The sequence below is a fragment of the Patiria miniata genome, unplaced genomic scaffold (assembly GCF_015706575.1).
Source record: "Patiria miniata isolate m_02_andy unplaced genomic scaffold, ASM1570657v1 HiC_scaffold_16, whole genome shotgun sequence".
NCBI lineage: Eukaryota > Metazoa > Echinodermata > Asteroidea > Valvatida > Asterinidae > Patiria > Patiria miniata.
This window is the reverse complement of record NW_024037054.1, coordinates 17,560,136-17,571,283: the sequence shown is the minus strand read 5'-3', so window position 1 is coordinate 17,571,283 and position 11,148 is coordinate 17,560,136. Positions and strand designations below refer to the sequence as shown.

General features: G+C 40.6%; 1 protein-coding gene across 1 annotated transcript; it reads left to right on the top strand.

The window, feature by feature from the left end:
* Positions 1-3,098: 3,098 nt before the first annotated feature.
* On the top strand, positions 3,099-6,320 carry LOC119722597. The gene is made up of 3 exons (XM_038192780.1): positions 3,099-3,219; positions 3,749-3,832; positions 5,860-6,320. The coding sequence occupies exons 1-3, from the start codon at positions 3,144-3,146 to the stop codon at positions 6,075-6,077; spliced, it is 378 nt and encodes a 125-aa protein (XP_038048708.1). The 5' UTR covers positions 3,099-3,143; the 3' UTR covers positions 6,078-6,320.
* Positions 6,321-11,148: the final 4,828 nt, after the last annotated feature.

Sequence of the window (11,148 nt, the reverse complement as noted above, 5' to 3'; positions counted from 1 at the left end):
CCAAATTGTACGTGAAAACTGAGGACCATGCACCGATGTGTACCGTATATATGCTGTTTATTAATAACTCAGTGATTTATGAGTCGGGATTGTTTTTGCATTAATATGCTAATGTAAATGTCTTTTATTATATTTGTCGAATAAGCAATAGCTTTCGAGTAATTAAATGCACAATTCAAGGTAATACATCTTCTAATGCCAGGTACTTTGTTCTTCAGTTCCAATGTACTGTTTTATGTTGCAAAGTGCAAGAGGTGCAGCGGTGGGCATATACTCGAACCGAGAAACATACAACACCAGAATATCCTACATATTAAAGTTTGCCATACAATTAAGCGCTGTTAGATGTAAGGCGCCTTCGCTCGCCCCCCCCCCCCTCCCCTCCGGCAAACAGGACGCAGGGAAGGGCTGATTTCTTCGAGCTCTCATTTGATAGATTTTGCGTGACCTGTGACGTAGCATGCAGCGCTGCGGATGAGCTACCCATAATGCCATGCGTACTTCCTACACAAGATTCTGTGAAGCGGCATCAGCCCTTCCTAATGTCAGAAAAAAAGTTGCCGAATACATTTCACTATAGCCCCTAAAGCGATCTCCGTGTGAGATGCATATTGTCCATCATGTTTCCAGTGGAATAAGCTAGCTGTACTGCAAAAATTGTTACTTCAGTTTTTTTCCCCTATAGGATTCAGAATATTTACTTACCCGAAATTATATTACAGTGTTTGAAATTACCCGGTCTGAAATGTCCCGGTCTTCAATTTCCACACTGGCGTAAAAATATGACCGAGTAATAATTATTAATAAAATGATTTATAAACCTACTGACAAAGTCAGTGAACTAGCACACCATTTACAAGCGTGCATGTAGGGCAAACTTCTGTAGGATATTATTATTATATTAGTGAGTGCTGCAAACAGAACCGTGATTGGTCAAAACATCAGGCCCGGATTAGGTGTTTCGTAGGCTCTAGGCACCAGTGTTCCGTAGGCCGATCCGCTCTAGCCACCGGCACCAAATTCAAGGTACAAAGCACTGTACAAATCAGGCCAGGACCCGGGTCCTAGCTCTGAAAGCCTGTTGGCACCAAGGGCGTCAATTGCTTCTCAAAAGTGGAGGTGGTACTGTATCTTGATCAGAACTAATGCGAGTGCGAAGCCTAAACGGCGTGGGGTTGGGGCCCGCTTAAGGGCCCTGAAAAACAATTGGATTCTAGACACTCTGTGGTGACATCTGATACAATTATGACCACTTTAACCAACTTTTGTTTAGCAAAAGAACATCATCATTTTCGAGTTTGGAGTACTTAAAACCAGCTGTTCTGAGCTATAGAATCAAAATAAGAAGTTTACAATGTTTTATTCGGGGACGAAAATAGCTTGAAGACGATGACATGCCCCCCCCCCCCCGTCCCCCACCGATCGACGCCCATGGTTGGCACCGTGCTTCAGAAGCACAGACTTTACAGGTACATTGTATACGTAGGTCATGTATGCTTACGTGATGTACATTTTACGGCGCCGCGCCAGTTGGTGAAATCGTTTTTTAAAACTGTGGGTGTGGGTGTGTGTGAACGTATAAACACTGCCTTATATGGGGTACCGGAACAATGGAAGGTACCCCACAAGGAATGCCCACCGACTTGCGGGGTACCATTTTGGTACCCACAAGTTTTTCACGAAATAGATATATGGATTTTACTCAAAAACTAGGAATTTCCAAGGTGGGTTGATTGGTCGCTAATGGAAGAGTTTTAGAAAAGGGATATTAAGTCCGAATTTCAGCCCAGGAAATTAATTCTGGTTAAAATAAGAGCATTTTGAAATTAGTGTGCGACATTTCAAAATTTTAGTACACGAGAACAAAGGAAGTACCCCACTTCTATGCCTGTGTAAGCGTGGGTGCGGGTATATATAGGCCTATAATTAATTTTATGGCACATTGCGGTATTTTCGTAGGCTCCCGAATTTTTCGTAGGCCCCGGATATTTTCGTAGGCCCTAGACACAGTGCCTACTCTGTGTCTATTGGATAATCCGGGCCTGCAAAACATCATGGGCGTGGCTTGACTGAGGGAGCGGTCTATTTCCCAATGGGACATAAACAATAATGTGCCTACACGCGTACTGTTTTGTCGCAGTGCAAGTACAGTGTGAGTATAAAAAATGAAACACAAATGGCAGGACCAATATTAATTAAGTTCTGCATGTAGCACTTTCTAAATGTAGGATATCAAAGCCCAATCAATAAGCTTTCGTTTAGTACAAGAATCATTCAAAACACGTATGTGTACCTTTCATGTTATATACGGAATGTTGAACACAAAAACCGTTTTAAGGTTATTTCCAAGGATCACAAAAAGGTAAATGTTCTTTCATCAGCAAAACGAAAAAAATCACATAGGGATGTGTGTGAATTGTTTTCGTTTTGCTGAAAGAACACTTACCTTTTTTTGTGATCCGTGCATGGACAGAAGTTTAAAACAGTGTTAAAATTCTGTAACTTATATATGTTCCTGACCTTGGGTTTTCTTTACCGAAAGACTCTTATTGGCATGTATGTTTAGCTATCCACGATATGAATCACTAAATCATTGCAATACTAAATCTTTTGAATAAGATTATGGTAATTTGCTTTAAAAAAAACCCAATAAAGTACAATGGACTAGGAAACAAATTCATAACTCTGTATAATTATCGCAGTGAATTATGCAATTTCCCTTCAATTATTGTATTAGAATGTACAAGTAACTTCCAGATTAACACAGGGTATTCACGGACAAGCTACGCTGATATAGCCCTTAAATCACAAATAATTAATGCCAGTAATTCTTTATAAAAAATTCAAGCTGGCCCAGCATTTATACGGTACACATCGGTGTTAGGTGCTCAGTTTTCATATGGCCAGACTTGTTATCTACTGATCAGTCGCCAAAATGCTCCGAATCCTGTTTTCATGTCTGATGCTTATCAGTCGAGTGGAGAGTAACTGGGAAGCTAAAAACAGTAACCAATCTGGTGCAAATCTGGTAACTATTCTAGAGTGGTACCTCGTTTAACTTGAAATAGGTCTATAACTTGAAGAAAGTTACATCTCATATACATTTGTTTCTATCCTCAAATCAGGGATTCAGTCTCATCAATATGAAATGCAACGACGCTATGGATTTGTGTCAACACTATTTTATTCTGCCCCTCTATAGTCACGAGGTCTTAGCAGGTAAGTGACACCGATGCTCAATATGGTAAACATCAGACCTGATAGGGCAACAGGGAATCTGTCCATGGTTTTGATACTGTGAATTGTTGGATCGGTAACAGGCTTTGAGATGAAATTAACCTAAGCTATACTGCCGTGATCAAGATGTGACCAACAGTGGCGATGTTACTAACAGTAATTGTTCAAGCGTGCTGTTTCATTGTCATTTACTTTAAGAATGACCACATTTCAATAACCATTTTTGTTTAAAGCTGTGTCTTTGCCATTTTAAATTGGCCATCAAATTGATTAAATAATTATTGAGCTGGTGAATGATCATAATCCCAGCTTGACAAGTAAGTAACAAAATGACGCCTAGGTTCAAAGGGATAAGCGAGTGTGGTGTGAACAATATGAAGTCAAATGTGCCTATGGCTAATACGTGAAATATCTAAATGTATAAGCCGCCAACAAGCGTCTCAAAACGCCCTTGTGCATAATTGTTTAACGTTAAGCTCACGCATGTACATACTGCGATTATCATTTGTAGTTTTCGAATACACGAAGAACCCTTACAAACTCCAGGTCGGTGTTCGAGAAGGGATACAAAGCAGAGACTGGAGATTTTTCCAGGGTAAGTGCAGATTGGTTCCTTTACATTGACTTTGCTAAAAGACAGGCCTGCGTGGAAGGCAGTATTTGGATGGATCACAAAAAAGACCTGTGCAACCTCAACTGTAACGACCTGACTGCAGTGGTGTAGCCAGGAATTTTTCAGTGGTGGGGGGGGGGGGGGCTGGAACATTTCATGGGGGGGCGTCATGTAGGGGCGTCAATCGCTTCTCAAAAGTGGGGGGGGGGGACATACCTTGATCAGAACTGATGCGAGCGCGAAGCGCGAAGCCCTTACGGCGTGGGGGTTCGGGGCCCGCTTAAGGGCCCCGAAAAAAAATTGGATTCTAGATGTTCTGTGGTGTGATCTGAAGCAATTTCTTACCACTTTCCTCCATGCTTTAACTAATGTTTTCTTAGCAAAAGATAATTATTTGAACATTGTTTTCGAGGTTCGAGTCATTGAATCAGCTACCAGAAATCTGAGCTATAGACGTGGGGTTCGGGGCCCGCTTAAGGGCCCCGAAAAATTTTGGATTCTAAATGCTCTGTGGTGCTATCTGAGGCAATTTCTGACCACTTTAACCAATATTTTCTAAGCAAAAGATACGTTGTAGTACATAATAGGGCCCTGTAAATGAGACACGAGTTCAAAAATCTGGGGGGGGGGGGACATTTGATATTGTGTCCCCCACCCTTCAAAAAGTGGGGGGGGGGGGGACCAGTCCCCCTGTCCCCCCAGGATTGACGCCTATGGCGTCATGTAGATCAATGATAATTTTTTTAGAAACTCAAAATCTCAGTGGGGGGGGGGGCGACTGGGGGCGACAAGGTTTCATGGGGGGCTGTAGCCCCCCCCCCCCCCCAGGCCCCCCCCCCCCCGTGGCTACGCCACTGATTTCAAGGAATTTTAATTGGTCTATTATTATTATTTTAGCTTATATGAATGGAGGAAAAAGTTTGTGCGTGGCCGATTCGCGTGATATCGCTGACTGAAACTGTGTGACCCACGGACCACCTGTCTATAATACGTGTTCCGTGGTGTGAGCGAGCAGTGCAGTGGGTGTTAATACGCCTTTTAGATTATCATTATGCGCTATGTCACGCCGGTTGTCAGCTTACTGGTCCGCGGTCGCCGGTCGAAGGGTCGTTTCTCAGTTGTCATCATGTGGATCATTCGCAACTATTTAGATTTAGATCAATGATAATTTTTTTTAGAAACTCAAAATCTCAGTGGGGGGGGGGGGGGGGGGACTGGGGGGGGGGGACAAGGTTTCATGGGGGGCGGTCGCCCCCCCACGCCCCCCCCCGGTGGCTACGCCACTGCCTGACTGAGAGTGTCTTTCGCTTTGTTAAAAGAGCAGCCTCGAATTTTGTCTCAATTTTGTGCCGTCATATCACCCAGTTACAATGTGTATAGTCCGATCATTCACCTGACCTTTCGCCAGTCGATTTTGAATTCCAAAGTCACGCTTGCGTCTTGTCAAAAGGCCTGGACTGGTTGATATAAACGCGACTTCCGATAGTATTACTTATTGACCCCAGATTTAATCCCAATGGACCTTATTCACGAGTTAGTCATTTTTGTCGTGTTCCCTGAATGCATTTCACAAATTGTTATCTGTTGAATGGGATGGCGCCAGACCATTTATGCAGCCTTATTTTACTTTCATTTTTTTTAAACAATCTGTCTTAAAACATTAGGGAATGTTAAATAACAGATTTTAAATTATTCATTTAAGTAGACTTTAATTATTTATGTACTTGCTTTCATTTCACTTCGCAAGTTCCAAAAATGAAGATTTTACCTCACTTTCAATTCAACATGGCCGACTCGCGAATAAGGCCAATGAGGGCTACACTTCTTAATTTATCTTCATGATTTTGGAAGGAAACCACTTTTGTAAAGCGTATGGTTTGTGTTTTCGGCAGCAAGGCATTAGTATATGGACTATAAATCAGAAGATGCATGAGAAACCGAACCGCCACCCTGCATCATTGTCGGCTTAGAGTCTTCTTCCCTTTTTTTTGTCTGTCTCTAATTCCCAGACGACTGTGATGGGAAGTATCGATGGTGCGAATCCGTCGACTCTGAAGCGAGTTGGGACTACGACGAATCGTGGAGATACACGATTTGCTTCGAAAACTCCTTTGATGATATTTCGATACCCGAAGGATGCGCTAAGCCGCTTGCCGTCGTAACTTATGACAGTCATCATTACGATGACAAAGTGCGCGGCCAGCAGATGCTGCTCTGTCTGCCCTAGTTTTCATGGTTGTAATCAAATCATCACAGGTCATAGTAAGCAGGAATGTTGACCAAACATTCAGGAGTCGAATTTAGGAATTCAACTTTATGAAACTATTATATCACAGACTTCCTATATCTTCTAGGATCTCGGGTTTTCCGACCAGCCCACCACATCCTTCCCGGATATACCTTTATGCTGCTGCCACAATTTCAGTCATGTCCCCTGGCCCTGTATTCAATAACGGTACTGAATGGTAATATTTTTGTGCAAAAAGGAGCCAGACTTTTTTCCTCCCAGCCTCGCTTTGATTACGTTGATTTGAATGGGAAAAATCAAGATGGCCGCTACATGATAATGGTCTATTGCCAATTGTCACAAGCACATATAGGCAGCACCGATAAACCTTGGCTGCCGAGATAGAGCCCCACCTTTATATTACGAAGATGCTAACCTGGACTTTGCGAATAGTCCCTATAGAGCTTACTACTTGTATATCCTAAACCCCCGAACAGACTGTCTGCAACGTGTGATTGACCTGTGATTGACTAGATTACGACTCTGCTCTTTGAAACATTCAGCCCCATCAGATAGACACGTCACATCGGGAGTTATGAAGGGGCCATAGACCTTTATCATGCTGCCACCATTTCAGTCATGTTCCCTGTATCTAATAACAGTACTGACTGCTAATGTTTTATGTGCAAAAAGGAACCAGTCTATTTTCCCCTTCCAGCCGCGCTTTGGTTGATTTGAATGGGACAAAATCGAGATGGCCACAACATGATAATGGTCTATTATTATTGTTATTATTATAATTGCATAAGTGGGCAAGTTTTGGAAATTAAAGTGTACAGACGTTATGAAAACGATTATGCTATACATGTACTTTAAAATAAGTTGTCAAACTTTTGCTGTTGTATTTAGTACGATTTCCATGTAGTTATTTCGGTATTTCACATCATTGTGGATGGATGAAAGATAATCAGCACGTTGGATGGGTTCAGAGATGTTCATTACAGCATAATGACGTATGCACCGATACACAAGTCTATTCCATCTATTAAATTCCATCTTATTAACAAGTCTATTCATTTAATTTCAGTAGGCCTACATTTATTTTTAAAATAGTTCTATACAAAGTTCTGTATACAACTTACACTGTATACACCAGCACGCACCGGTAGTTTACATGAGAGTTGCTTAGATATATATTGTGACTAATAACATATATAAGATTTGAGGCTTTGCATGGTGGAGTGTCGGTATCGTTTCGGTTTGCGGTAACTGCTTAGAAGGTATTTAGTTCTGAAAAGAACTTGTCCTGCTTATTTTCAATTTCGCTAAGTAGTTTTTTGTTCTGATAAGAACAGTCCTGCTGTAAGTTCTAAACGAACTTGTCTTTGGTCTCAACGTTTCGACTAGCCTGCTCTAGTCATCGTCAGATTTCATAGATGGAATAGACTTGACGATGACTAGAGCAGACTAGTCGAAACGTTGAGACCAAAGACAAGTTCGTTTAGAACTTACAGCAGGACTATTCTTATCAGAACAAAAAAACTACTTAGCGAAGTTGATAATAAGCAGGACAAGTTCTTTTCAGAACTAAATATCTTCTAAGCAGTAGTTATTACCACATGGTGTTACCGCAAACCGAAACGATACTAATAACATATACGTATTGGATTCTTTTTTCATGCAACGTCCTCAAAAGAATTGGTACAAATTCTTGTTTCCTTTAATTATTGAAGCATAGTTACCATGAAGTTCTTTCTTTCACAATCATCGTTATTTATATGTTTGTCATTATATTGCATCTATTTTTGTAAATTTTAAAATTGAAATTCATCAGTTAAAATTAATTCATCAAATCTAAATTAATTCGTGAATTTAAAATGAACTTGTCAAATTAAAATTAATTCATTAATGTAATTAATTCATCAATTAAAATTAATAGACCTTTAATTTTTTTTTATTATATACAATTACACTTCGGTGGAGGTCAAACTCGATGTGTACAGTCGAACCCTGGTAATAAGTCTTTGTTTTTCTTTGTTTTCCTTTGTTTTCCAATATTGTTAATACAAGGTACCTGTTATAACAAGGTAATTTGTAAAGTCCTATGGACCTTGTTATAAATATTGGTGTTCTCAATACTCGCCCGTCGGCGCCATTTTGTCATTCTTAAAGTATCAGTCACAGAAAATGTACTGCTATCATATCCCCCAAGTTTTGTTATCCATTCATATTGCGCGAGGAACGTTTTCAAATTACCGTTGAACGCCTATTCAGACGGAATTGCAAAAGATTCAGTTGTACGGTTTATACCCATGGGGTCTACCAAACTATCCGAAAATTAATTGCGAGTGTCCACCTTTGAACACACAAAAGGTCAACATGAACATTATTGCCTCACTCTCGGTGGTCAGACTGACTAGAGGACCCAACTGATACCAGGGCACAATGCCACATCCAATCATATTTTACTGTGAATCTTTTCACGAGCTTTTTAAACGATAATGCATGATAGCCTATATACGTAGTGTTCATTTTTAAAGGAAGTTTGGTCTTCCGTTTCTTTCTTTGGCGTAATGTTATAATGTTAGCGTTCAGTCATCGTTAAAATTCAGTCATCGTTAAAATACATATATATCGTGGAGTTATTACTGTCACTACACTATAACTGTTTCATGATGGTATGCTGCCTTCGATGTAGTTTTTCGGCCGTTTGGATTCTTGTATAACTGTATGGCGTACATATTGCTCTGCTTTGGTTGAATAACGCACAATATATCCATGTTATATCCAAACCGCTGCCGGATAATACTTCAGCACCTTTGTACACTTTGCTCAAAGGGAAGAACACTATCGGTGGAATATAACATTCGATACCCAGAGTGTATGCAGTCAAAGGACTTACTTCTTCGAGTTAATTATTAGAAGATTGATTATTGTTGAATGTAAAATGGGGGATGAGGCGAGTTGTGATTTGTTTCGAGCCCTCAGCGTTTTAAAGTCAAACCTTTGGTATTATATATGGCTTGCAAATCAATTGTTACCTTACTATGAAATTAGTGATCTCTTCAAGACCAACCTTTCGTTCAAGTATGGTTCACTTTAATCATTCCAATGATAAATCCTTTGAATAAAATTAGGTAATTTGACAGTACTCCGTATGGAAATGAAATTCACAAGTCTGCATAATTATTGTGGTGAAATTATGCAATTGACCTTTAATTATTGCTTTAGAATGTCCAGTAGCCTCCAGATTGACACAGGGAAACCGAGGAATTCCAACGATAAAGCCCTAAAACCACTTACCAAAATCAAGGTGGCACCGCGTTAACTATACGGTACACATCGGTGTTCGTGCTCAGTTTCATAGCCAGACATACTGCAAACTGACCAGTCGCCACAATGCCCTGAAATCTGCTTTTATGTCCGATGCTTATCAGTTGAATGGAGAGTAACTGAAATGCTGAAAACAGCGATCCATCGAAAGCAAAAATGGTAACTACTCTCGTGCGGCATTTTGTCTAACTTTAAGTATACGTTCTGACGTACTGTGTTTTGTTATACCTCAAATCGCTGCACTTCATGAACTTAACCTCAAAAGTGCATTCCAGGTTAAACACTAATTACTCTTTGGCATTTGAATATTTATGCCTCTATACCTTGCACGATGCATTTAAGTGGTACTCAAGACAGTCATTGCCTATTCGACAAATAAAAGACGTTTACTAGATTTAGTTTTTGTGATGTTAAAAAACGATCTCTTATTGAATTCGACTATCAAGCAGTTACCTCTGACTTAACCTAAACCTATCGGTTAATAGACCAAGTCCTAATGACGTTATGGCTTTGTTTGCATATGCGCTTAATTTCCTATGGGAGCGAAGTCGGGACGCCAGACAAAGTAGGGACCGTCTGACGCATAGGAAAGCGCACATGTAAAGAAAGCGTGACGTCATTAGGTCCCAGGCCTATTGAACTGTGGTCAGCGAAACACCATATGGATCACTTAACTATTCAATAACAAGTGTATTGAATAAAAGTATGGTAATTTGTGTTAAATTAACTGCAGGGCCTACTCGTAAGGCAACAAATTCATGTAGTTATGCACTTATCTGCATAATCATCAAAGTGGATTATGCAGTTGATCTTTAATTATTGAATTTTAATGTACAGTATCTTTCAGTTCAGTAAACCTCCAGATGTGGACACATGGAAACGGACTAGTAGAACTCTCTGCTTTGGTCAGCGTGCCTTCGCCAAGGCAGCACCTGCCATTTTTGAATAAAGGCTCCCTGTCCTGACTAGACTGTCGTGAAATAACATCCCTGGACATCTTGAAAAGAGAGTTGAAATCCCGTTAACTTCACTAGTTATTTCTCTCAGACTTCGAACTATTTGTCCGTGCTTGGTGTAGGCGCCTTGATCGTGTTTTTTGATAAGTGCTGTGATGCCTTCGAATTCAGTGAAAATCGAAGCTCATCACCACACAAACTTCACGTTATATAGTGGTAAACGTTATTACCATTTTGCAGTAGGAATACATGCAGTCATATCTGAGCTAGTGCTTCAGACTACTCCCCCCTTCTTGATAGGATCCAACAACGAGCTATTAATTTGGTAGGACTGGACCAGGCATCACCCCTAGAACCTCAAGGTCTGTGGCAACCTCGTTCCCCATGGGTACGATCTCGCTGTGCGCCATGTTGGTTCCCATTACAGAGGCTGCCGTGCGCGATCCTGTTTGCTCCACAAACAAAAACTATACATATTTTCTAGATTTTCTTAGACTAGTGTTTCCTTAAGCAGACCGGCAGCTGAACCCCTTTGAGAACATTCCAGGTCTGCTCATGTTAAATGCACATATTTGGCGCGGTACAAAAATGGGGGTTTCCGAAGGAAGCTGTCCCCACACATACCAATCATGATTTCAACCGTAGTCGCTGCTAATTTACTTTCAATATTCATTGGGTTGTCATACAAACTCTCCTATGATTAACCGTTCTGTCAGATAATGCAGTAAAACGGGTTATTTTTAGGACGTTCTTCACGTTCCTAATTATTTTAATGTATAGCA

Excerpts from the sequence above, each read along its gene's own strand:
- LOC119722597 (XM_038192780.1), top strand. The coding sequence starts at position 3,144 with ATGAAATGCAACGACGCTATGGATTTGTGTCAACACTATTTTATTCTG. Across the intron at positions 3,220-3,748 it reads TAGTCACGAGGTCTTAGCAG|TTTTCGAATACACGAAGAAC; the intron begins GTAAGTGACACC and ends TATCATTTGTAG. Across the intron at positions 3,833-5,859 it reads AGACTGGAGATTTTTCCAGG|ACGACTGTGATGGGAAGTAT; the intron begins GTAAGTGCAGAT and ends TCTAATTCCCAG.